The 27,522-nt window shown below is 42.5% G+C and overlaps 2 protein-coding genes across 3 annotated transcripts; both read left to right on the top strand.

Moving 5' to 3' along the window:
• The first annotated feature begins 1,116 nt into the window (after window positions 1-1,116).
• Window positions 1,117-8,709, top strand: LOC115677134 (transcription factor LHW-like). Of its 2 annotated transcripts, none has more exons than XM_030600218.2 (10): window positions 1,117-1,828; window positions 3,395-3,616; window positions 3,716-3,797; window positions 4,378-4,419; window positions 4,501-4,560; window positions 5,335-7,008; window positions 7,117-7,218; window positions 7,541-7,687; window positions 7,771-7,896; window positions 8,118-8,709. In XM_030600218.2, the coding sequence occupies exons 1-10, from the start codon at window positions 1,734-1,736 to the stop codon at window positions 8,271-8,273; spliced, it is 2,706 nt and encodes a 901-aa protein (XP_030456078.1). In that variant the 5' UTR covers window positions 1,117-1,733; the 3' UTR covers window positions 8,274-8,709. The 2 variants fall into 2 exon arrangements, with proteins under 2 accessions (XP_030456078.1, XP_030456094.1); XM_030600234.2 differs by having other exon boundaries at window positions 7,547-7,687.
• Window positions 8,710-17,725: 9,016 nt separating this feature from the next.
• On the top strand, window positions 17,726-20,640 carry LOC115678374 (aluminum-activated malate transporter 2-like). Its single transcript, XM_030601751.2, has 6 exons — window positions 17,726-18,051; window positions 18,545-18,685; window positions 18,799-19,071; window positions 19,225-19,340; window positions 19,450-19,593; window positions 20,208-20,640. Exons 1-6 carry the CDS (start codon window positions 17,754-17,756, stop codon window positions 20,625-20,627), a joined length of 1,392 nt encoding a protein of 463 aa, XP_030457611.2. The 5' UTR covers window positions 17,726-17,753; the 3' UTR covers window positions 20,628-20,640.
• Window positions 20,641-27,522: the final 6,882 nt, after the last annotated feature.

The following is a 27,522-nucleotide window of genomic DNA, read 5'->3' on the forward strand; positions in this document are numbered from 1 at the left end:
AACTATGTTTCTTTGATATATTAGATCTCGTATATTTCATTGTGATACTTAGGACGTGAATGATAAAATTTCTTTTCCCCAGCCCTATTTCTGATTAGTATTTCCTGGACAAGTTTATGAGTAAATAGTAGTGTTTAATAACAACACAAAATTTCTGTTCCCAAAATAAAAATTTGTTTGATAGGTTAATCTTAAATTTCTGTTCCCGGCGGGCGGAGGTGGATAGCTGGTTGGCGTGCAGGCAGGTGGCGAACAGCCGAAAAGTGATGATGGAGGATGGTCGGCGGCCGGCGAGCGGTGGGGATGGACAACGGCGGGGCGAGCGAGGCGGGCGGCGGCGGGCCAGCGGCATGCGATGAGGGCAAGTAATAAAAGAGAGTTATCGTTTTTGTTTTTGTTCCAGAAAGAGAAAAGTAGAAAATTTTCGCTTTCCATTTTTGTTTCAAACCTATTTCTGTGCTAAAAATTTGTCCCGGAAATAGAGAAATGAAATTATTTTACCAATTGAATTTCTGTTCCAAACCTGTTTTCAAGAACAAAAATAAAAAAATGAAAAACGGCGAGATAGATTGGTTATCATTCGCGCCTCTAAGCACCCCGTCAAATTCTCATTCCAAACTAAGAAGGACACCAACGTGGCATCGACAAAATCAATACACAATATTCCATACTTATAAGTAAGTGTAATTAAGATCCGCATTAAAATTAAAAATCGCCAGACTTATTATCATCAGCCATTGGGTTTTTCTTGAGCCGGGAAAAATTGGCAAATTCGGGGGGATCGGATGACGCAAGCACGACGGCAACCCGCACCACCACCATCTCGATCCTCCTCCCCCTCCCCTCCCCTCCCCTCCCTCACCCGCCCGTCATTTTAAAATATCCGCACCCCCGCCCTCACCCCCGCCCTCAGTGGCAGTTTCCCGTAATTATCGCCCAACTCCGCGCCCCCTTTCACAAACCCCCGACCCTTCTCTCTCTCTTCCCCCTCCTCCCTCCCGGCGTTCTTATTAGGGACGCACTTTTGGTGTTTTCGGGGGGGGAGGCATCAGAGAACATATCGGGGGGGCCAAGCGCGTAGATCGGAGCGACAGCGATAGCGGAGCAGCGAGCGAGCGAGCGAGCGAGCGAGCGAGAGACCTGAGTCACTGGTTCACTGTTCACTGGCTCGCCGGTTCACCCCTCTCTCTGTGTCTCTGTTTCTGTGTGGTAGTGCTTACAGTGGCTTAGAGCTGGTCGCTTGGCCGAGGAACTCTCCGTCCGCGGCGAAGATGGAGCAGATCATGGCCATGTACAAGCTCGAAGCCTTCGGCATCATTTAGGCTCTCTGGGCGCTTCCCTTCCTTTCCCTCCCCTTCTCCAGCTCACCCCCTCTCGCTCTCTCTCTCCTTCCCTCCCTCCCTCCCTCTCTTCTGTCTCTCTCTGTGTGTGTCTCTCTCTCCGACTTTTCGCCGGAGATGGCCTGCCGGAGCATGATGTCCGGGAACTTGGAGCCGGAGAGGAAGAGGAGCGGCGGGCTGAGGACGAAGCAAGCGGGACGAGGGTCGTGCCGTGGCAGTTAGACCCTCGCGCCCCCGCCGAGCACCGGCCCCCCCCGCTAGTGCCCCTTTCGATTCCCTTCCTCTGTCTGCTGGTGCATGCTTGGTTCGCGCCCGCGCCCGCGCGTTGCTTTGTCGTGACACACCCTCGGCGCCCTTTTGCTGTTTGGAGCTTCGTTGGGGCTCGGAGGCGAGATGGGGTACCTGTTGAAAGAAGCTCTCAAGACGATCTGCGGTGTGAATCAGTGGTCGTACGCCGTGTTCTGGAAGTTCGGCTGCCAAAATCCTAAGTAAGTCCGTCTTCGCTCTCCTGCTTTCCTTTTTGGCTTCAATCCGGAGTTTCGGCGACTGTTTGGTTGCCAGAGGATTCTTGCGGCCTCGTAATCACCGGGAAAATTCGAACTTTTTCCTTAGCGGTTCATTATCTCCCATATGCATGAATTGAACTCTGGCTGCGAGTTCTGTTCCAGCTGTTTTTTCCGAAAAAAAAAAAAAACTGCATGAAAGATCATCACCCTTGATAGAGTTTCGAGTTTTTTCCTCTATCGGAGAATATTAAAAACAGCAACTTGCTAATTTTCTGAGACGAAAACATTCAACAAATCGAAATACTTCCATTTTCTGATGAATTTTCTATTTGCATTCGAAACAAATATAGATAAAAGAAGAGATTTCTGTAATCGGAAGTGATTTCGTTGTCGGTGTTGAGCCCCTTGAGCGTTGAAGGTGGAGTCAAACTGTCAAAGTGGTTGCGTTAGGCTTGTCTTGTTTTCTAGTTTGTGACACTGATGTTTCTATTTTCTTTTTTGGGTCGATCACAATGTAGGAATTCTCAGACCTTTCGTTGCTTGTCGTCGTGGGTATGCTGGAAAAGTCAAAGATTTCGACGCAGCAGTCCAATAAACTGAGTCCTAAAAATTTCTATTTTTAAAAGAGGATGTGATATGCATGTGCAGCTTAAAGTCTTCTTAGTCTATGGTTTGTTTAATCTTTATCTTCGGAAAATATTTCTCATTGACTATCTTGTGGGACATGGTAATATTGTCGTTCCTAATTTTTTGGAATTTTCTGGTTTGGATGAAGATCCAATCAAATAGATGAAAACAAGTTTTATGTGCTTTCACTGTGCGCCTGTTATGATCTGCACTTGCCGTAGACAATTATATACTGGCCAGTTGGTTCCTTCTGTAAAAATAATTGCTAGAATAAAAAGTTTCTACATCCAAGTAGATGCGGCTGATTGCAAATTTTATATTAGAAGTTCGTTCGTAGCAGCGAAAGTTTTGTGACATACCATGACTTGAAATTTATTAATTCTCAAACTTTATGAATTTGTCATATGATGAGGTAAATGATTCCTTAGTTGCATCTATCGAACTAGTAGAGACCGTGTAATTATGATAACAATGCTCAAGAATTAATTATCAGGAAGGATTCGCCAACCAGATATTAATTTGTTTGTATAATCACTGCTGCTTCAGACAAATAATTTGAGGAAAATTGTCAAGATGAATCATTAAATTTGTCCACCAGGCACCCATTTGACTTTTGGCTGTTCAGACTTCAGAGCAAAGAACTTATTCTAAAAGCTGTTTCAAGAATAATTAGGAAAAAAATTGTTCCAAGCAATGTGCATATTGTGAACTTGTAGTTCTGGGAAGGGAGTCGGAACTTATATCAAGTTTCTGAGACGAGACTGAGGCACCTTTTTCCCTTGATCATTTTTTGTCTGTGTTATCTCTAGCACGAAAACTGAATTTCTGTTGTAAACATTTTTAAAATTCTTAACACGAGCTTGAGACATGTCATCACTTACCCCCCTTGTTGAATTTGAGAAACGTACATATCCATTGCAGGCTGTTAATATGGGAAGAATGTTACTATGAGCCTCTACGATGTTGTGTTCCTCCTCCAACTGCTGGATCTGTGATTGGCAAAGTACCAATGGGGGAGTTTGATGGATGCCTGGTCACTCCTGATAATCACTTTGCTAGGCCTGAGAATCATGCAGCGGATAAAATTCAGTCACTGATTGACAAGATGATGATAAAAAATCAGATCAATATTGTAGGGGAAGGGTATGCATCAGTTTCTGTGTCTGCTTTTTCCTTTACTTTTGCTTGCTTTCCTCATTTTTGTCAGTTGAGTGTGTACAATGTTGGTTACTATATTTTCAGAATAATAGGACGAGCTGCGTTCACAGGAAATCATCAGTGGATACTTTCAAGTAGTTATAATGGGGATGCCTATCCACTCGAGGTATGACAAAGATGGACTCTGAGAAATTTTGTTCGAACATGGGAAAGTACATATTGAGTTGGGTCCTTGGAAAATATGGTTTACGTTCTTGAGTTTTTATCAAAATTCTACACCCTAAAATCTGCTGATATTATCAATGAACGAGTAACTGTCACGGAGAATAGGGAAGTCTAATCATGTATGTTTTCCATTATTTTGGAGTGAATACACACCTTTGGTGACAGTTTTTTCTTTAATGGAGTTGAGTGAGGATATCAATAATTAAGTTATGGTGGCATACTACAGTTTGCGCATCTTTTTTCTCTTCAATTTCTAGCACTTTGAGAGGGATGTTTGTATTGGGCAATTAATGTGATCAGAGATATCTCCCTTCAGATTCTTTTTCTTCTATTTCATAAGATATTGTAATATTCCGATGGGTATTGTTGCATTTCGATTGCATATGGCTTCCTACATTTAGAAAATTAATTAACATGGGAAGGTTGTTCTGTTTTTAGAATTGGAACATAAGTTTTCGAAACCAAAAAATAACTGAACCTAATCTGACTCGTTTTTTGTCAATGCATTTTGGTTGTTCAAGGTACAAAATGAGATGCTTCACCAATTTTCGGCTGGAATGCAGGTAACCCATTCTTTTATATATCCTCGGATGTTCTTCTCTTTCATGTTTGTTTATGATTTTGTCTTTTTATGTGGTCCACAGACAGTTGCGGTCATTCCAATCACTCTGCATGGAGTTATACAAGTCGGTTCTTCTTTACACGTAAGTCTTCCTTCTGAACAACTTATAATTCCCAGTGACGTCCGAGAACTGCCTCCCACTTCTGTTGTTTAGCTGCTTTGCTTTCATCAACTTCAGTGCGAGCATTATTTGATCTTTCGTTATTTGTCATTGGCTCTGTGATTGTCTTGGAACTTCTTGCAGCATATCTTAAGCAGGATTCTAGTATTCTCATATTGAGTTTTGTGGACTGTAACAGTTATAGTCGGTGTCACTGGACTTCCAGAAGGCAGTTAATAAGTTAGTAAACAAATTAAATGTCACTTTTAACGAGATCTCTTTTAGAGCTGAACTAATTATGGAGCACTCGTATATTCAAACATGGCTTCTGAGTGCAAATTTGTTGGTTGTGGTACAACAGGTTCTCTCTTCTCCATGAGCATGTGAGAATTTGTTCTTATTCTATTGTTAAGAAATGCTACTTATCATGAAGAATCATAAATTTGGGCAATTGAAAAATCTTTGACCTTTTGCTAGCCCAACCTCTAGCCTGGAAATTAAAGCTACAGTCTGGGAAGAAATAGTGGTAGGTGGGCGATGTAATTTTACATTTGTTAATGCGGGCAAATTCTTCGTGTAGAGTTCATAAGTCAGAAGGAGGATTCTTTTCTTGAGGTTCTTGCAGTCTAGATCATATAGAAACTTCTTCTTTACTTGGTTAATCAATGGCTCAATTACTTCTCCAAGAAGCAAGTTGTGCATGGTAATGGTTGCTTTGAACATACATTTCTAATCTATTGGTCGGTGTCCCTTCAGATTATGGAGAATGTGAGATTTGTGGATGAAGTGAGGAGTTTGATCCTGCAACTAGGGTTTGTCCCGGGTTCCGTGTGTTCTGACACGTATGAAGCCAAATTAGCTGTTTCTCTTGGAATGCCTGTTGCAAATCTATCTAGAAATGGTAAGGTCATGAGCACCAATGCTAATTTGTCAGGCCTCGCTAATCATCAATCTTGTTCTCAAATAACACGAGTTCAAGATAGTCCTTGGACCTCTGCTTTAGGATTTCAGACTTCTAACCAGCCATTGAGTTTGCTCGAATCCCATGGCCAACTTGGAGCTAAAGATGTTGGATCCCAATCAGTTTGCAGTACACTTGAGGTATGGCCGCACCAGCAGGCTGCTTTGTCTAATGTAAGGACAGAATCTTATCATCGAAGTGGTTTTGGCCAATCAGGTGTTACCCGCAACCACATGATATCGACAGAGATGAATTTATATTCAGATGTCTGTGCTCGAAACCTTATCATTGAAAAGAGTCGTGCATTAGATGGCTGTGGCACTTCTCAATTGAGAATAAATGGGGCAGGGCACATTGATATGCATAAAGTTTCAGACATAACTCCATTGCATGGGGTCAATAATGGAATGAGTTGTCAACTAAAGGAAATTTCAAGACCGGTTTTCACAAATATGGATGAGGTCAAGGTCCGTGGGAGTGATTCATCAAACTTGGAGGGTATCCCTTTACTGAGTGTAGATGACCGTACCACCACTGAAATGAGCCATTTGCTTTCAGGAGGCTCAAATCAGACAAATCATCCCATGGACATGAAAGCTACTGGAATTGATTTTCCTTCTGGGCAACTGCAGATGGAAAGTGCTCTCGCGGGAGCCTTCAATGATTCAAATGAGCATGTGTCAGTGAAGGAGCTCATTCCCCAGTCTCGTCATGCTTATGAGAAGCGTAATAGCACAAATTTTAGGTTTGTGGAAGAAACTTCACATAATTCATCAGGAGATGATTTATTTGACATATTGGGTGTGGAATTCAAAAATAAAATACTAAACAGCAATTTCGGTAAAGTAAATGGTGGCGGGCTTGATGGGAGCCCTGGGAAGATGGGCAAGGAAACGTTGATTTCAGTGTTAAAGCAGGACTCTGGTTCCGCTTTATACTCAACTAGTGAGAGCTTTTCAGAAAGTGGTGTTTTCTTGGGGGCTGGTGCCGGAGGTGGTGATCTTTTAGATGCTGTGGTTACTAGAGCTCCGAAGCAATGTGCAGATGATGCTGTATCCTGTAAGATGACATTGACAAACGTCAGTAGCTCCAGTGTCCCTAGTAGTTCTTCCAGCTATAGCTGCTTTAGTGTGCTGGACAAGGTGCAACGGGAGTCTTTTGGATTCCCAAAGCCTCTGGAAAAGGTTGGGACAACAGCCCCTTGTTCTTTCATATCTGGCCAGAGCAAGGAGGGAACACGCAGTCATTCCTTCTGTGGATCGCAGATTAGTTCTTGGGTTGAGCAGAGTCATGCAATGAAGCGTGACAGTAGTGTCTCCACTGGTTATTCCAAGAAGCCTGATGAACGGATAAAATCAAATCGTAAAAGGTTAAAACCTGGAGAGAATCCAAGACCCAGGCCAAAGGACCGCCAGATGATTCAAGATCGTGTAAAGGAGCTGCGGGAAATTGTACCCAATGGGGCAAAAGTAATGCTCTTTTTACTTATTTTCCCACTATTCGATATCTACTGTTTAATCTTTATGATGTTCACATTATGATGCCTAAATAACTTCAACTGCTTTGGGCCTCAACAGTGTAGTATAGATGCTCTGCTGGAACATACCATCAAGCACATGCTTTTCCTTCAGGGTGTCACGAAGCATGCTGACAAGCTAAAACAAACTGCGGAATCCAAAGTATGCTCCCCCCCCCCCCACCTCTCTCTCTCTCTCTCTCTCTCTCTTGTGCATGCACACTCGTTTGTGTGGATGGGGCCCTTCTAAAATAAGGAAACATTGAAATGCTTGATGGCAACAATCGCTATTCTCTCAGAATTGATTCCTCTTGGCACCAATGTCCAAGTAAAATGTTATACCTATTTTCCTCGGTTTTCTGCATTGGAGTATGCTGGGAATTGTGGGTGGATAGATTATGATTTTTATGATTTCTCAGCCTTTTGGCAATCTATCTTTGCATGAAAAGATCACCTTAGGTAGCTCACGAGTTTCTTGTCTTAAGATGCAGATCATTGACAGAGAAGGTGGATTGCTTTTGAAAGACAATTTTGAGGGCGGAGCAACATGGGCATTTGAAGTAGGTTCACAGTCAATGGTCTGCCCAATCATTGTCGAGGATCTTAACCCACCCCGTCAGATGCTTGTAGAGGTATCGACTGTGATCTCCTATTTACTTAATTCTGTCTGAAGAATTCCAGATATCTGCCTCATTTATGTTAAGGTTTGCAACAGATGCTTTGTCAAGAACGGGGTTACTTTCTAGAGATAGCTGACATTATCCGAGGATTAGGATTGACCATTCTTAAGGGGGTGGTGGAAGCCCGGAATGACAAGATTTGGGCACAATTTGCTGTGGAGGTGATCATCTAATTTAACACTTTGCCCTTGCCCGACTATTGTTTTCCGTCCTTTGGCATATTACAGAGTTTCTACTTATAAACGTGGAGTTGGCGTGTCTCAAGTTTAAACGAATCATCCCTTTTCCAATCATCAGTCTGAACTCATTCTTACCGCCTATGAGAGGATCTCCTCCTTTGTACATTAAGCGCTGTCTTTTTCACTATTGCAAATTTTTGCAGGCAAATCGAGATGTGACGAGGATGGAGATATTTATGTCACTCGTTCCTCTTTTGGAGAAAACTGCCAAGGGCAGTCCAGTGCAGGACACTGCCATGGAGAGAATTCCCATGGTCCAGCCCTGTATGGCTGCTGCTATGCCCAAGATTGTGCAGTGACCACCTGCTATATATTCTCTTTGGTCTGGCAAGTGTTGAGAGCGAGCTTGGTTCTTGCTTGCAATGACTAACATGGACTCCAGCCCAAATCTGTCCAGCTGTTGTTAAGTGGCTTAACTGCTCAACGGTTGACCCACGATAGGGTAGCGGGAGGGCTTTCTAGGATGACTGATCTGCTCCTCTCGCTCAACGATTCGATATGGATAGGCGGGGAAAATCTGCAATTCATTTGTTTGATTTTTGTTGCAGCTGTTCCTGAGGGAACTTGACATTACTGGGCTGGACATATGATCAAATGAAATGTTTGTTCGGAATTGGCACTCTTAAAAATGTTTTGCCTGTTCCTTACCTACGTGGGACTCCTTGTAATCTGTACCGCGGACTCTTGTAACCTCTATTTCTTCACTATTCTTGTTTGGATTTGAACATTCTCAAATGATTGCTCCCTCTCCTTCTCTCTCTCTCTCTCTCTCTCTCTCTCCCTCTCTCTCTCTCTCAATGGAAAGAAAATGAGAAAGCAAAATCTCTACGTCATGTTAGACAACTTGTTCTCCTTGAGATCTTATGTGGCTTCGCTCAAGGGTCTACATTTTACTTGAGAAGCAAAAGGTTATGAGGCAATGGGGGATGAAAAAAGAACTCTTTGCGAATTCTACAAGCGATCATTTTGAATGGACACTGAAAATGCTAAAATATAAAACACCCTCCTCAAAGATCTTTCCCATTGTTAAATGAGTTTTACAGGAGCACCATGTGCCTGGCAGAAAAGGCAAAAGGATGACGTTCTTGTGGTGCCTGTCAAACCTGGAGGTATATGCTCTGAATTTAGATATCAGAAATGATATAGTTCGAATTGGCATCGTGCAAGTCCGATTTTTATTTTTTTGGTGGAAAGTCCGATTACTAGGTGCAAGCACAAACCTTAACCGCATTGAGTTTAATGCCTTCGCGCAATCGTGATCCTCAGGAATGAAGTTTTCAGTAGGCAGGTGACTGAGATGCTATTTTAGTTTGATGGCAATGAATGACAGGTGCAAAATAATCTGGTTTAGATTATGTGTAACATAAGTTTTTTGTTTATTGCGTGGTTGCTTGTGCTTAACTGTGTCCTGGAGATAGAGCCTAAAATGAGGAATTCATGTTGCTTCCCCCGATGGTCTTCTCTTCTATGTAATGTTATGTCTCGAGGACAGATGAAGACCTGTATATCTTTTGGCTTAGATGAAGCAGTAGGGGATTCACTCCTTCCTGTTTGTTTCTCAAGTTATTTGGTGTGTGTTTGTACGTATAGCTTGCTGTCTTTTTTCATATATACATACATACATAGCAAGTGGGAGAGGAAGAAAAGAAGCCAAACCAATGTGCGCCATTCAATTGATTTATCAACTTTTAACATCACGAATTGATTGTCTCGAACTAAAATCGTCTTCACCAATTCGATGATCTCATGCTTTGGAATCTACCATATCGCGAGCTTATGATCGCCCTTATCATCGTGCTATCATTGCCATTCTCTCGAACAACAAAATAGGAGTTCTACAATCGAACGTGCATAAACGAATCGAAATGACCAACGCAGTTCAATCACACGAGAACATGATTTCTAAAAGGTTTGTGTTCCATGAGGGGGTGGTGTGTTCACTTACTCTCGAATCCATCGTTCCGAAAGCTGTGACAAACAACTCATCTTCAACAATACTTCAACATTAATTTGGGATTTTTTATTTCTATTTTGGACCACTACCCGATATGTTAAAAATATATAAACTTATGAGGGACTGGGAATGAAATTATTTGTGGGAAAGTACTAAACTGTGCAGATTAAAATTGGACACATTCAATGTTGATGTGATTTGCTATGATATGATCTCTCTTGTGTACTCCAATGCTTTTCATTTCGGATTAGAGGTGTATGATGGGAAAATTATCCAAAAAGTCTTAAACTTATTGCACTTTTGCCAATTCAGTTCTAAATCTTTTAATTGTATCAATTGAATCCTAAATTTTTTCACGTTTTATCAATTAAGTCCATTCGGCAAATTTTAGTCGAAAATCACTAACGTAAATGCCGGTTGTCCTACGTAACATGACCGGCACCGACATGGATATTTTTAATAATATTTTGATATTTCTTCCATTTTGATATATATATTTTTATTTTTCCTTTTTTTTTTCTTCTTTCTCTTTATTTTTTTGCTTCTCTTCTTCCTCTAGCCTTGGCTAAAGGCAAGGCCTCATCAGCCTCTGGCGAAACTTGCCCCCATCAACCATTGATGAGGGCGAGCTTTGACCTCGCTGTCGCTAGACAAGGTCGACCTCGCCAGACCTCGCCGGATCTGGTGAGTTCGAGCCTCACCCAGCGACGATGAGCTCGAGCCTCGATAGGGGTGGGCGAGGCTCACTCGAGATCGACCTCGCCGGCCCTCGATTCTGGTTAGTTGTTGTCTATGTCTAAGGCCCGAGGACCGACTAGAGGAAGAAGGGAAGGAAAAAAAAGAAAAGAAACAATAAAAAAAAATATAAAATCGAAAAAATATTATTAAAATTTGTTCATGTCAGCACTGGCCGTACCACGCAAGATGGCCGACGTCCACTTTAGCGAATTCCGATCAAAATTGGTCGGTTGGACTCAATTGGCAAAAAGTGAAAATGTTTAGGATTCAATTGGCACAATTAAATATTTTAAGATTCAATCGGCAAAAATATAATATGTTTATGATTTTTTGGACAATTTTCCCATTCCATGACTCATATTATGGGTTGGTTAAACTTTAATGGGCCAACAAAGATGACCCTTTCAGACTACTTCTTCTGTTCTTCATCCTCCACCAAGGCCACAGCCGAGCAAGCCGACGACGCTGCCATGGCATCTCACCGGAACTGACTAAAACGACCAACCATTCCACATCGCGAGCGGCGAATCATCAGGGCACAAGACAAACGAACCCCCGGAATTGACTAGAACGACGTGCAGACGGATTCGAATCCAGTTCCCATCTCAAACCCGCTTAGAGGAAGAAATCGCGCGCGGTCACCACAGGGGAGCGATTGAAATGAGCAGAAGCAAAACGAGTGACTCGATAACCTCCAAGACGAGAAAATGCAATGTCGACACGGACGCTGCGGGCGTCATCTGGAGTCTACATATTTCTCCTCTGCGGTTGAATTTCAGAGAGAGAGAGAGAGAGAGAGAGGCAGAAGAAGAAGAAGAAGAAGAGAAGAAGAAGAGAAGAAGCTGAAGTTCGTGTTGGAGCTGGGGATGACTTCACGCTCAGCCTCCTCGTTTTTTTGGCATTACAAGTACTCTTCATTAGTACGTAAACTAATTGTATACCACCACCGATAAACACCAGAATAAGCGATGTTCATTGGGTCTCAAAGTCATGCGCGGTCGCAATACCAAACCAAATACGACGAGTAGTGGGGTTAACTCAAGAGCTGACTCGACTGCACATGCCATTAAGTTTCTTAAAGAACAAACATCATCCATACCATTAACAACCTAAACCGATACCCATCACATATTCATTCTAATTTTTTTTTATTTTACAAAAAATATTTAAATTAATGTTCATGACATATTTGTCCCGAATTTTCAAAAGAGACAACGGCCTTTCTTCATAAGTCAATTAAGTTCGTTTGTCTTCTCTGTCCTAGCCCATGACCCAATCGGGCACCCGAGGTCCCACACCAACTTAGTGAGCAGATCCACAGAGTTGTCCGCTCATTTTTTTATTTTTGGTCCAAGAGTCGTCTGTTCTTCAGATGCGATAAGTAAGAAGAAAAATTGTTAAAAATTGGAGTTTGGGTCTGTTGACACCAATAATAATTTAGGTCGTCGACAGTAAAACAAATCCCATAAAAATTAAGGAATATCCAAAATAGAAACAATATATGTGTATAACGCATAATGTCTAGTAAAATTCATGTCCATCGATCAAAAAGGTAATATAAGCCTGCTGCAGACTTAGTTGTCGAAATACGATGACAGACAATTGGCAACCGCCAATTATGTCGGCAGGAAATTTTGAGTGTTTGAAACTTGAAAAGAGCTAAAGTCAAGGAGGGAACAGTTACCGCTTGAAGATTTGGTCATGAAAGTTATCGGCGAAACTGTTGCTGCGCGAGGGTTCAATCTTGATTGATAGGAACATACAGTCTTACACATGATAGATACGGTTACTTGAAGATGTGGGTAACATGGAGCTAAAAAATGGAGAGTGAAGATGAGATCGATGGTGGTTATCTGATGAGAGTCGACAGGTGTCATCATAAGACACAGGTGTCATCACAAGACGGTTACCACACCTAAACCAACCCCAAACCCCCCCCCCCCCTCCTCGGAAAAATTACAATCAAAATGCTATATTTTTATCTTTAAGCTTTCCGCACTATAGTTGAGTTTCCTTAACTGCATATATCTATGCCTTAATTTTAGCATCAACATAACATGGTATCGATGAGATCGGAGAATGATGCAACATAATATGGTATCGATGAGATCGGAGAATGATGTTGCCAGTCAGCAGCCGGTGGAACTTGTTTAAATTAGTTATTTTACTCAAGTTTCTCGTCGATCAAGTATTATTATGGCTTGAATTTGCATTGTTTGGTTGAAACGAGTGGGTTCCTTTTCTCGTCTGGATATCTCCTATCCAAAGTTGCCACTGAACCCGGTCATTTTTCATTAAAAGCCAAAGAACGACGTTTGGTGAATTATATTTCGCTACGGGAGTAATTCCGGCGAAATAGGGTTGGGTTGGGATTGGGTCGCTAAAAATATATTGTGTATAAATGGGTCAATTCGAATTAGCCATTTTCGATCCAACCCATCCATTTGACAGATTTAAGTTATCATAGGTTTGATTAAATACGGAAGTGTTTTAGCAATATGAGCTAGGTATGAGTCAGGTATGGATCACTGGATTTGTATTGCATGGAAAAGGATAAAAATGGAGATCAAAATGGGTCGGACCATTTTCGACCCGACTCACCCATTTGATAGGTCTAATTCTTATACATTTGATCATTGCTTTCTGCTTTTTGTTGGCGAAAAAAAGAAAGGTTGATAATAGTTCATATTTTGAAACTATGGCTTTGTTTTTTTCGTGGAAAAATGCGAAATTTTTAGAATATATTTTCTAGGAAGTTATTCTCCATAAAAATGACAATATTTTTCTGTGTTTGGTTGAGACCTGAAAATGAACCGGAAATTATTTTCTATCATTTGGTTTTCCTAAATAGATATACACTATTCGGGCATGAAAATTACCAAAATTGCTAATATGGACGTCAGCTGTTCTTCGTGGCACGGCCGGCATTGACATGTATATTTTTTTTAATAAATTTTTTATATTATTTTATCTTTTCTTCTTCTTCTTTTCTTTTTCTTTCTTTCTCTGTCGGTCAACTAGCCTCAGGAGAGGGCTAGTGAGGCTCAAGCTCGCCCAATCCGACGAGGTCAAGCCTCGCCGAAGAGCTCGATCCTTAGATGGACCTGGCCCCGGCCTTGGTGGACCCAGGCTTGGGCACTGGGGACCCAACCCTGCCATCAAGGGCCCGAGAACGAGTGTTGGGGTTCCTGTGCCCAAGCGCCGATACCTAATCATATCTTGGAAAATGATAATCGAATTTTTTTTTTTTGAATTTAAGATTTGGTAGGAAAATATTTTCCTTTTCCGTTAAACAAATGGAGCCTATAAACATAGTCTTTATGCTTAATAGAAAAATAGAAAGCATGTTCCCTTCAGACCCTGCCAAGTTTGAGCAATGAATTTAATCTTGTTTCTTTTATATATTTTTTTATGTCCAATGAGGAGTTAGATACATTAATTATTTCATTTTGTTGTCCCGGCGAAAAGGGGAGTTGACACTTGTAGAAAAATACATTGGATTATTGAAACATCGGTCCTTTCTCGAAGGTCTAATTTGTTTCAACTGTCCGCACTCTTTTGAGTTAGCCACCACCGGACCCTACGCTTATCCAGATGTTCCCATGTTGTAACATTCCCTCGAAACCAGTCTGATCGGGTACCTTTCTAGATCCGATCGAGGTGGGATTTCACGTGGTCTCACACCAACCGTGATGATTCCAACCCACACCATCCTGACCGAGCCGTGGACCGAGTTAATTATGACCGTCAACGGTGATGGATTTCGCGTGGCCTATTGCTGGCTGTCACGATTCCAGACCAAACGACCCGATCCTGCGTGGACCGAGTCGATTCGACGGGCCAATACCCTTCGAGACTCGCGCATTTCGTGTACGGAAGACCCGTGACACGGATATAGTTTCATCATTCCGTAATTACGTAACGTATCGGCATTTTTGTTATATTAACATACGATTGGCGAGATCAGCGAGGGACTTGTTAAATCCCAGTAATTACTACGTAGTTTGAGGTGCCGACCAAGTATAGCTATGTTAAATATGTTTCACATTCCCTGGTCCAATTTAACGTGGACAAGCAAGACTATATTCAATGCACGACCTTGAAATTGCGTACAATGTCGAGGCAAACGACAATGTTCTGCAATATAGTTTATTCAAAAGACCACATTGCGGAACATTCGGGAGGTCAAGCGGATGAGACACACATTTACATTAAGCTCAGCCCAAGTCAAATATTTCGTTAGAAACATTATTATTATGCATAGCACCCTCTTTTTGAAGTTTTGAGGGGACCAGGTATGGTTCACGCCTGCGTTCTAGATTCCTTTCCATTGTACATTAGAGATTGACTGGAATGTTGTAATGGGAACGTGAAATTGAGTCAATGCGAGAGAACCGGAGAAATAAACGAGAAACAATAAATGATACCAAAAATTTACGTGGTTCGGTCTGAGTGTTGGTACCTACATCCACGGGGAGAGTCGGCGGTAAACAATTCGATGTAATTAGAAAATCAGAATTACAACTGCACATAAGCTCGAGTGTTTCTCATATCTATATTAAGTTTAAACCTAAAGTGTTTATAGATAAGCAATTCAATTGGTCGGAAAATTCATGGCACAAAATCGTGCGTGTTTGAAGCCCAATGCAAAGAGCTTTTCGTACGGCTAGCAGCAAGAAGCGTACCCTGTACGGTGCGACACTTTTCTTTTACCATCAACGGCAGCGGAGGACTTGTCTGTGCCAAGAAAAAGAAATCCACTTGCAGGGATTTTAAGTGTCAAAGATTGACGTCCATTGTACGGTTTTGGCAAGAAGTCCAACTCTTGGCCGAATTGGAAATTTCTTTCAACAGAATAATAATCCTCGTCCACAAAAAAACATGTCATCAGATTCTTTTATTTCCAAAACCAATCTCGCGTTCAATCTTGGATAAAAGAAGATCACATCGATTTTGATTAGATCAAAATTCAACCAAGATTTTCCTTGGACACTTAAGTATCCTCCGATCGGGTCGGATTTCGTAAACGGTTCGAACTTGAGAGAGAAGTTAACGCTAGAAATAATCTATCATAGAGTGAGGGGCTAATAACGAAAAATGTCCTATGCCATTTCAATCATAAACCTTTTTAATTTGATCAATTTAGTCTTAAACTTTTTGACAATTCGTCAATACAGTCCTTCCGGCCAATTTCGATTAGAAATCGATGACGTGAATGTTAGTCATCCTACATGACACGGCTTGCGACGAGCCGTGTTGATGTGGACAAATTTTTCTAAATTTTTTATTTATATTTCTATGTTTACTTTTCTTGTTTTATCCCACTAAGGTCGGCGAGGCCCTCGCCCAGCGGCCGACGAGCTCAAGCAACCCTTGTCGGCCATAGTGAAAAAGAAAAGAAAAGAAAAGAAATAAATAAATAAATCAGAAAAATTAAAAAATCGTAAAAATTATCCATTTCAGCGCTGGCCGTGCCACGTTGGATGGTCGGCATCCATGTCAATGATTTTCGGTCAAAACTGGCCGGAAGGACTACATTATTAAATCATTAAAATGTTTATGATAAAATTGAAAGTTTTAGAACTAAATCGATATTACAATAGGTACAAGACTTTTTTTGGTAATTTTCCCTAAAGTGGAAACAAACTCCTTTTAAGTCCTAAAACTGACATTACAATAGGACTTATTGAAAGTTTTAAAACTTGTCGCAAAAGTGCGATTAAGTCCTAAAACTTTCAAAAAATGCAATCAAGTCTTCTCATCAACACCATCAATTTAGCTAATGGAAAATGCTGATGTAGCATTTTTTTTTTCTCTCACTAGTGAGCCGCGGTCGCCCTTCATGGAAAAGGGCTGGTGGAGATCGCCGGCCCCTTCATGGTGCAGCGCTGGTGCCTGCCCTTCGGTTATACCCGAACGATTTTGGTAAAAAGGAGGAGACAAATTACCCCAAAAAACAAAGTTTTTTCGAAACAAGATCTGAGCGAAGGGCAACGAAATTAATGGATCGAAGGGCAAGAAAGTCCAATTGCTTTAGGCTAGGGAATAAAATGGGAAAATTATCCAAAAAGTCCAAAACTTGTTATACAATGACCAATTCAGTTCTAAACTTTTTTTAATTGTGTCAATTTAATCATAAACCTTTTGACGATTAGTTAATATAGTCATTCCGGCTAAAATTTAATTGAAAATTATTGACGTGGGAGCTGGTTAGCCTACATGGCATGGCAGATGCTAATGTGGACATTTTTTTCACACTTATGAATTTTTTTAACTGAATTTGTTATTTTTTCTTATTTTCTTATTTTTTATACTTTTTACACAAGGCCGACGACCCCCTCCGAGAGCCTTGGAGGGCCGTCCTACGTGACATGACCAGTGAGGGTCATGATGCCCTCGCCAAATCTGGCGAGGGCCACAACCCTCGCCCAGGGTCTCATCACTGACCTTGTGTAAAAAGAAGAAAAAATAAACGAAAAGGTAAAAATAAAAAAAATCAATAAATTTTTTTTTTTAAAATTGCAAAAACTGTCAACGTCAGTACCAGTCATACTACGTAAGACGACCGACAACCACATAAGTGATTCCTGATTAAAATTTGCTGGAATAACTATATTTAGGACTAAATTGACAAAAACTTATAATTGAATTGATCGCCGTAAAATATTTTTATCATTTTTTAGACAATTATCTCAAAAAAACAGGCATCGAGGTGATTGAAAATTGATGGCGATGGGAGTTTATTAAACCTTTTTATTCAGCCAGGGGGACCTTTATGAAAACCTAATTTGTCTTCTTTCGAGCAACTGTGACCTGCTCTTAATGGGAAACCTTAATAGCTGGGGTTCGGAATGACCTCCTTACAAATTTCAACATTGCACTTCCACCGTGCAACTTACAAGACGAAATTTTTGACATCATTGCCATCTCGATATGCTTATTCTCCTTCATAAATAGGAGACCCTTGAGACCCCCTTCACAGACTAAGGCATTTCCAGACTTCAACCCCCCTCACAACAGAGGCCTCCCACCTCTCCTCTTGCTCCCTTCTGTCTGCATGCAGAGTCTGTGCTCACTCATTTGAGCCATGGCGAGTTTGGAAATGGGTGTTGCGACAAGCCAAGAGACAGTTGGAGCCCTCGCTCGCGCATGGAGGCGGTCGATGGGCTTGCCCAAGAGCTTGATGGCGAAAGCGGTGGAGGTGGCCAGGAAGGCAGTGAAGCTTGGGCAAGATGACCCAAGACGAGCCACTCATTCACTCAAAGTAGGGTTTGCACTTTCTTTAGTGTCGTTGATCTATTACTTCCAGCCACTCTACGACAACTTCGGCGACAACGCAGTCTGGGCCATCATGACCGTGGTGGTCGTCTTCGAATTCTACGTCGGTAAGTTTATTGTAAACCCACAGTCGGTGCTTCGTCGGACTTTGTTTCTTGAACCACGATGGACTGAATTTGGTACAAATTCTACCATATATACATTTAATCGCTTGTATTGCTTACAAAAATGAATGAACAAAAATATTTTTATCATTCATGAAAATGTTTTCACGTAAATTATTGTCGACAATGATAACATTTCTCATTAACTAATTATTTCAAATGTTATAAACAATTATTTTTAGAAATGGCTTTGCTAGTATAACAGTCTTTTTGCTACTATTAGAATAACAGCATGCTGTGAGTCATAAATTCTTGAATGAATGAACTCCACAACAATTTCTAATGATCTGTTATTTATTTTTAGTGGTCCAAAACACGACTCTTATATTCACAGTAGATTAATGACAGTTACATAAGCATTTCTCTTTTAGGAAAATATTTTTCGAAACATTAATTTTTCATGAAGCAAATGTACCCACTTAGAAAACATTTTCAGGGGCCACTCTAAGTAAAGGGTCGAATAGAGGACTCGCTACATTACTTGCCGGTGCACTTGGTGTTGGTGCTTGCCACTTAGCAAGTCTCTCCGGGAAAACCGTCGAGCCCATACTGCTTAGTTTCTTCGTCTTTCTCCAAGGTAAAGTGACTAACTTACTAAGGAGAATTAGAAAAGCACTCAAGAAATGAAGAATAACAGGGTTTGAATTGATTGAGCTCTTCTGGTGATTGACATAATGTTGCAAAATGCAGCCGCCGGTACGACGTTCATGAGGTTCTTCCCGCGAATCAAGGCGAAGTACGACTACGGGATGCTGATATTCATACTGACGTTCGCGCTGGTGTCAGTGTCGGGCTTCCGGGCGGACGATATACTGGAGTTCGCGCACCAGCGGCTCTCCACCATCGTCATTGGCGGCTCTGCCTGCCTGATCGTCTCCATCATCGTGTGTCCCGTCTGGGCCGGCGAAGACCTCCACCGGCTCATCGCTCTCAACATGGAAAAGCTTGCCAACTTCTTGGAAGGCATACACAAATCCTTCCAAAATACAGACAAAAAATGAAGGAGAATGCGAAAGAAAATCCACCAAACCCTAAAAACAATGTCAAAAGAGATACATCATTTTGTAATTACAGGGAAAAAGATTGAATGCAATATATGTTTTTCCTTTCTTTCAGGATTTGGAGATGAATCCTTAAGAGAATCAGAAGAAGATGGTGACTCGAATCAAGACAAGTCGCTTGTTCGAGGATATAAAAGTGTTCTCGGAACGAAGAGCAACGAAGAGTCTCTGGTGGGTACAACTACTTCCTCAAATTTTTCTAGTCGACGCTCACACATGTGAATTGTCACTTAATTGTGTTCACATAATAATGACACATGATTTACGATGATAATGTCAGGCAATTTTAGCGAGTTGGGAACCACGTCACGGCCAGTTCCGCTTTCGTCATCCGTGGAAGCAATACCTAAAGATTGGAGCTTCCATTCGTCAATGTGCCTACAGAATTGAAGCCCTTGATGGCTACCAAACCTCGAAATTCCATGTAAGTTGATGTCTAATTGCATTAACTAATAGATAAGTATTGAGCTCACCCGGCTTGCAGCTCACATCCACCGCCAGATCAAGTGGGTTTTGGCGACCCCCATCTCATCCGATGGCACATGTGAGTTAGGCTCACACGCAACGCGACGTGGATGGCAATGTTTTTGGAGTGTGATTGACTCTGTTTTTCTGCATTTCACTAGCTATTTTTAATTTCTTGATTGTCATGTATGTTGGTTCTGTTGTATGTGGATAATTAATCATGTATGGTCGATAAAAGATATTTCCTGTGAAAGATAACGTATTATATACTATTTGGACGTACCGTTATTTGAATTTCATGCAAAATACTTAATATTGTTAGAAAGGGTAATGTTAAACATATTATGGTGTTGTATATAAAATCGGCATACTGATTAATTGCAATGATAACACTTTTTTTAAATAATGAATGACTATATTTGAACACCCTTTTGTAATTTTTCTATGAAATCTACATAAAATTTGCAACATGTTACGCGGCGTTCAGAACTAACCTCGAAGCAATCATAGACTTTATTTACTGAAATTGATATATCAATAGTAATAACGTGATCACAATCTCGTCATTTTCAGGCGCCACCACAAGTTCAAACCAGGCTCAAAGAGCTCTGCGTAGAGATGAGCATGGAAGCCGCAAGAGCTTTGAAGCAACTCTCATCTTCCCTCAAGACGATGACCGCACCGTCCTCCGCGACTCCCCACCTCGAGAAGTCCCGAGCCGCCGCAAAAGCCCTCAAGTCGCTGCTCAAGACGACCTCCTGGGAGGATGCGACTGACCTCCTTGACATTGTCCACGCCGCCACCGTCAGCTCGCTTCTCATCGACATCATCGACTGCACGGACAAGATTGCCGAGTCCGTCAGTGAGCTCGCGTCCCTCGCCGGCTTCAGGACTGCGGAGAAGCATCTCAAGCGCGAAGAAGTCGTGCTGACTGTAACTGCACTCGAAAATGGAAGTCTTCAGGTTAGACCGGCTCCGGCGCGGGTGTTGTAGCTAATAGGTATGGTAGACGTCGTACGTACGAACGATAACGTACATAATACATGGACTTTATTGATAACGTACCTACAATGGAGGGAGTTAATTCCTATGTAGTGATATTTTATTAGAATAATTACGACAAACGAGGAGCCTGACGTGATGTTGCTAAAGTTCTCAAATTTACTTCACGCTAAGCTCACCAAATCCGTCTATCTAATTACTTTCATAAAAACAAAATGGAAAAAAACCACAAAAAAACCCAAAAGTATACCATTACGACACATTTAACTCAAATTATTTTTTGTCACATAAAAAACTTCAAATTACACATTTTGATGCATCTAACCTCCGTTACAATTCCGTTCAAAATCACCGTTAAAAAGCTGACGTGGATCTCACGTGACACTTTTAGAGACACGTGGTTTGATGTGGCACCACGTGAGCGCCACATTGGAAAAATAAAAAAATTGGACTGTTCATCGTCTTCTCCACAACTTCGTGAGTACTGTTCATGGCGTTCATCGTCTTCAATCGCTTGGCCAAACTCCTCCGATGCTCTTGCTTCACTAGCCACTGCTACCTAGACCTCCAGTGGCTCTTGTCGGCACTTGCCCGACCATCCACCCGTTTCGAAGATCGAGGTTCAAGCCGAGCTTTGAGCTCAAGTGGCCATGGCGCCCGTGAGCCTTGAGGCTTGACCTTCAAGCCAAGCTTCAAAGCTTGGCCTTGGCCGCTTGCGACCACCCGCGATCTTCGAAGGTCAAGGTCAGACCTCAAGCCAAGCTTCGAGCTGGAGCAGTCACGGTGGTCGCGAGCTTCGAAGCTTGGCCATGGCGTCTTGCGACCACCCGCGAGCTTTGAAGCTCGACCTTCAAGCTGCTTCGAAGCTTGGCCTTGGCGGCTTGCGACTATCCGCGAGCTTTGAAGGTCAAGGTTAGACCCTCAAGCCAAGCTTCGAGCTAGAGCGGTCATGGCAGCCGTGAGCTTCAAAGCTTGGCCATAGTGGCTACCACTTGTGAGCCTTGAAGGTCGAGGTCAGACAAGCCAAGCTTCGAGCTGGAGAGGCCATGGCGGCCGATCAAGCTCGACCTTCTTGAAACTTCGTTTTTGGGACAAGAAAGTACTGTTCTTCCTTGCGGAGAAGACGATCAACAGTATTTTTTTTTTCCTTTTTCGAAGGCCAAGCTTCGAAGCTTGGCTTGAAGGTCAATCTTCAATGCTCGCGGCCGCCATGACTGCTTGAGCTAGAAGCTTGGCTTGAACCTCGATCTTCGAAGCTGGTGGATGGACGGGCAAGCGCCGACAAGAGCTGCTTGAGGTCCAAGGAGCAGTGGCCAGCGAAGCAAGATCGTCGGAGGAGTTTGGCCAAGCGATTGAAGATGATGAACGCCATTAACAGTACTCGCAAAGTTGTGGAGAAGATGATGAACAGTGCAATTTTTTTTTATTTTTTTCAGTGTGGCGCTCGCGTGGCGCCACATCAGAGTCACGTGTCTCTAATAGTGCCACGTGGGATTCACGTCAGCTTTTTAATGGTAATTTTGGACGGAATTGTAACGGATGGTAGATATGTCACAATATGTATACTTTGGGATTTTTGGTGTCACAAAAAATAGTTTTGGGTAAATGTGTCACAATTGGCATAATTTGGGGTTTTTGGTGATTTTTTTCCAAATAATATTGTTGGGCACGTTTTCTTGTTTTCTTTCTTTCCTTTTATTGTTTTGTCCAAATTAGGGTAGGTATCAACATATATTTTACTTATGGAGTGGCAACGTATATGCCAATTAAAACATTATGTTTATTTGTTTCACTAACTAAAATTTTTTTTAGTGCTTAATTAAGCTTTACTTTCTAACTTGCACATCCAAAAATTAAAGAAAGTAGAGGAAGCTTTGAATTTTTTATTTAAGTTAATGCCACAAAAAATCCCAAATTGGTACACCCGTGACAAATTTACCCCAAATTTAATTTTTGACCACAAAAAATCACAAACTGGTACACCCGTGACAAATTTACCCTCTGTTAGTTTCCGTTAAATTTTACCGATAAATTGCTGAGTTGGATGACACTTTGCAGTTGACGAGCATACTAACTTTGAATTTTACCCTCCGTTTATCACAGGTGTCCCGATTTTTGGTTATTCATGGTATGAAACTAACGGAGGGTAAATTTGTCACAAATGTATCAGTTTGCGATTTTTTGTGATAAAAAAATTAGTTTAGGGTAAATTTGTCACATATATACTGGTTTAGGGTTTATTATGGTAAAAAAATTAGTTTGGGGTAAATTTGTCATAAGTGTAACAGTTTGGGATTTTTCGTGATATTAACCCTTTTTATTTTCCATTGCTTCTATTGTTGTATAAAATGAGTTTAAATAGATATGATGAGGGAAAATTGATTCCTTAAATTGAGGAAAGAATTTTAAATTAAAAAAATTTGAATTTGAATTTAATTTTTTGAAAAAGGTGGAAGAGATCAAGTTGTTGGATTTTAGGACGATATGTTATCATCCCCTCGCAAGCTGAGTACGGTTGGCTAAAAGTGAAGCTTGGTCTGCAAAAATCTGACGCGATTAGAACTCAGATCTTTTGTGAACATATATGCAATTTGATCTTTGCTGGAGATGAACTAAACAGTGAGAATCTTACGCTCAACTAGGTCCTTAACATAATGAAAATCAATAGCGACATTTTTCGTTCTTGAATGGAAAACTAGATTTTAGGCGAGAGAGATTGTGGAAATGTTATCACACCAAATGGTGGGTGACATAAGAGATGGGCAATGCACTTCACGTAACAAGGAGCGTAGCCAAACTAATTCAGCTGTAGTGCGAGCTAGACACTGGTACATAGTGTCAAATGAAGAACGTGCCACCGTGGTTGTTTCTTAGCACTCTAGGAAATGGAATTGGAACCGAAGAAAACACAGAACAAACTAGTAGAGCATCAATCAATGGAGCAGCTTGCCTAGTCAGTATCGTACTAAGCAGTGAACTGATTTTGGACTGGACGAAAGTGAACATTGTGAGTGATTATGCCTTTCAAATAACACAAAATGCATTTGACCGCCATAAGATGATCCTTGGCGGGAGACTTTAAAAACTGGCAAACTTGATTGATGACAAAAGAAATGTCAGTACGCGTTAGAGTAACATACTGCAGTGCTCCAACAAGACTTTGATAAAGAGTGAGATCAAACATTGGAGAGCCATCACCGTGGCCAAGTTTTTGAGACACAATAGGCATTAGAATTGGTTTACATCCGTCCATATTTTCACACTTCAGATCATCTATAATATACTTAGACTGATTGAGTTGTACGCCTTCGAAATTACGTGTTATCTGAATATCAAGAAAATGAGAAAGAGGTCCGAGGTCCTTTGTCACGCCCCGAACCTTACGGGCTCGCGATCATCCCTACCGAGGTCTATTCATTGCGACGTCCCAGGACGTGTCGCCGACCCAAAACCCAAACAGAGAGCAGTGCACAAGCGGAAGCAATATTTCACCTGAACAATAAAACACGTGACCAAGGATAGCCATCGAACAACAACCATCATAAATACATACTTGCATTAACAACAGGGATTTACAATATCCATTGCAAAAGAACTACACATATAAACCAAAATGGGTCAACAGCCACTGACATAAAAAATGAGTATGTGGCTCGGGGTCAGGGTACTAAACCTAAGAAAGGCACCTATCCAAAAAGTGTTGGCCCTACCCTACTCTAGTCGAGGATAAATCCTAGGGCAACCAGTCCGAGTTGGATCCTGAGGACTCAGTCGAGTCATCAGACGACTCAGGCTCAGAATCCATCGAATCCGGCTCAGACTCGGCGTCCACTTACTCTACCCCAGAATAATCCTCCGGCTCTAGCTCCTGCTCCATAGGCTCTGGCTCCGGCTCGATGTCGGACTCCCAGTCCATCGGCTCCTCTCCCTCGGACTCGGTATCCATCTCGATGATGACAGGTCGGGCGCCGGAATCCTCCTCGGACGTGGCAACGGGACTCATGACTTCTCCATCAGCGGCCTGCGGATCCGGCTGGCCATATATCTTGAATGGGATGTCGAAGGACCAAAGAGGTCCATGCGTACCGAACTGGTCCCGGAAACACCAAGCGAGGTAAGGATGGGCCCGGAAATGCGGCCCGCCCTCATCGACCCAAACTACAATGAAATGCCTAATATAAGACTCCTCGTTCCCTACGGGGTGCTCGGTCACCGATCGCTCTATGCGATACGGGATCCCAAAACGGAGTGGCGCATCCACCATCTCAAGGTCGGGGGTCTGAAAAGTGGGGTTTAAACAACAATGAGAATAAATCTCAGCGAGTAGGCCCCCTAAACCGAAACTAGGCTAACATGCACCTCCCGGACAAGCATCAACTAAACACACAGTTATTCAATCACACGACTTAGGTCCTCGGGCCCAAATCAAGCATATAGTGACCCTGCAGATTAGGCACATAACAATAATGGCACTGAGCCAAACAATGGTACATACACACTACATATATCAATTGGGCACGAACACATGCCATGCACATGTTTGCACTCGAAAATGCACTCTTCGCACACTTGCCAATATCATGCTCATGCTTGCACAATTCAATGCACGCTTGCACAATTCAATGCACACTTGCACACATGCCAACTTTCCATTTTCCACCGACCCGCGTAAAACGCATCAGGTCCGACCCGCGTAAAACGCATCAGGTTTATCACTTATCGATCAATCTCCGGCCCGCGTTAAACGCATCAGGCTCATGACACAACCCACGTGTGGGACACTTCAGGTTGGCCATCTTCCGGTAATCCGGGCATCGTCCTGCGTTAAACGCCTCAGGACGGGTTCATTACCCCGCGTAAACGACGCCTCAGGGTTTATGTGATCACACAAGCGCAATCCACCGATTATTATCTGAACCCCGCGTAAACGACGCCTCAGGGCGATTTAGGCGATCACATGCTCATGCCAATCGTGCATACTCACATAATGCACATGTTATGCCAATGCTCAATATGCATACTCATGGCCATAACAATCACACTCGGGCACTCAATTTAAATTAGCCACAACACATATTTGGCACCCGAATTCATACAATTAATCAATATAATTGAGCACACTCAAGGCCCGCCGTGCCCCTCAATTTTCGGTCACACTAGCACCCAACATGGCATTGCATAATCAAGCATAAATCACACCCAAATCAGCCACCACATGGCCCAACCGATCACACATGGCAATTCACGAACAAACCACATATTAGCCGTACAATGCCCAATTAAATCCTCAATGGACAGCCACTTAATCAGTCCACCCTAGGCCACTAATCCATCTCCAAATCATCACATTAGACTATTAAAATCACCACAAAACAGCCAATGCTCAGCCCACACCTTGAACCCAAATTAATCTACATATTAGTCCAAATCAAGACCACAATGATCAACCAATGCTCAGCACATTCTAGGCCACCAAACCACATTTAAATCATCACGCTAATCCATCAAAATCAGCCCTAATCAGCCCACACTAATTAACCCATAAAATACCCTAATAACCCCTAAAACTTGTCTAAAGTGCACATAAGCCTAATTAAGGTTAGGGTTTCCACTCACTAGGTTTCAAGCTTCAAAAGTGGGCTGAACAAGGAGAGAAACGGGCCGAATAGCAGCTGGATCCACCCGGTTCAGCGGCGGCGCTCCGGCGTCCTCACGGCGGCGCTCGGTGGTGAACGGCGGCATCGACGGTTGGGGCTCTCGGCTGGTCACGGCGGCAATGGGGGTGATGGTGACGGTGGCAGCGAAAATGGGAGAGAGAAAGAAGGGGTGAGACGGTGACGGGTGGTGCAAGGCGGGACGGTGGCACACGGCGGCGGCGGCGGCGTGGGGCTGCTCCGGCGGTGGCTACTCCTCACGGCCAAGGGAAGGAAGAAGGGAGAGAGTGAGTTGGCGTGAGGGGGAAGAGAGAGAGAGAGAGAGAGAGAGAGAGAGAGAGAGAGAGAGAGAGAGAGAGATTTTATCCAAATGGGTTGGTGGGAGTAGGTGGGGGTTGGTGGCCAACTTCACTAAAATTTACCATCTTATCCTCTCCACTCAAGACTAGATCTAATGGCCACAATTCAAAGACCAATCACATCCAATCAAGATCAATGGCCAAGATGGTTTCTAGACACAAAATATCTAGGGACACTTTGGGGAATGAGCAAGAGTGATGGGGGCACCAATGTCCAATGAATTTCAGCACTAATGGGTTAAATAAACCCAATTAAAACCTCTAAAATTCGGAATTAACACTTAGGGCTTAGGGGCAATTCGGTAATTTTTCCGATTCCGGTCCGAAATTCCATTTTTCGACTCTACCGATCCCAAATATAATTGGCCACACTAATACGACATTGTCCTTGCAAAAATAGTCGCGTACGTCCATGAAATTCGACACTCAAGTCCGGACTCAATTCCACAATCAATTTCGCTCAAATGCGATTTTAGCGTCTCTCACTAACGGGCGGCTGTTTAGGGGTTACGCGTATCGACTTAGGATTACTCGAGTCGTGACGGTCTCGACTTCCAAGAGAACGCGAGGATTATCGCTAGTTCCGGAGGTTGCGATCGTTCGGAATAAGTTCGGAATTGTTCGCCACGCGTACTCTCGGTCGTGCGGAATCACCCGCGTTCCGATCGTACGTCGTTGGCTAAACCAAACTTGTCACCCTCCTTGGATCGGCCCACATTGGTACAAAATATTCCCTCGTCGTTTCTCGGAATCGGACTCGATTCGCGGTCGAGTTCTTAGGTCCACATACCGTTTTCCTAGTTAGCCATTCTCTATTGGTCAGTATCCCGAGAAGGATCCGTTTCGGGCAAGACTTACTAAAATGAAATGAGA

The sequence above is a fragment of the Syzygium oleosum genome, unplaced genomic scaffold (assembly GCF_021117445.2).
Source record: "Syzygium oleosum isolate NSW1041296 unplaced genomic scaffold, Sole_v2.1 Sole_v2.07, whole genome shotgun sequence".
NCBI lineage: Eukaryota > Viridiplantae > Streptophyta > Magnoliopsida > Myrtales > Myrtaceae > Syzygium > Syzygium oleosum.

Bases quoted from the DNA above. Each gene is read 5' to 3' on its own strand.
- LOC115677134 (XM_030600218.2), top strand. From the start codon at position 1,734: ATGGGGTACCTGTTGAAAGAAGCTCTCAAGACGATCTGCGGTGTGAAT. The intron at 7,219-7,540 runs GTATGCTCCCCC...TCTTGTCTTAAG, and splicing joins AACAAACTGCGGAATCCAAA to ATGCAGATCATTGACAGAGA. The intron at 7,688-7,770 runs GTATCGACTGTG...GGTTTGCAACAG, and splicing joins CCCGTCAGATGCTTGTAGAG to ATGCTTTGTCAAGAACGGGG.
- LOC115678374 (XM_030601751.2), top strand. From the start codon at position 17,754: ATGGCGAGTTTGGAAATGGGTGTTGCGACAAGCCAAGAGACAGTTGGA. The intron at 18,686-18,798 runs GTAAAGTGACTA...TGCAAAATGCAG, and splicing joins TTTCTTCGTCTTTCTCCAAG to CCGCCGGTACGACGTTCATG. The intron at 19,594-20,207 runs GTAAGTTGATGT...CGTCATTTTCAG, and splicing joins ACCAAACCTCGAAATTCCAT to GCGCCACCACAAGTTCAAAC.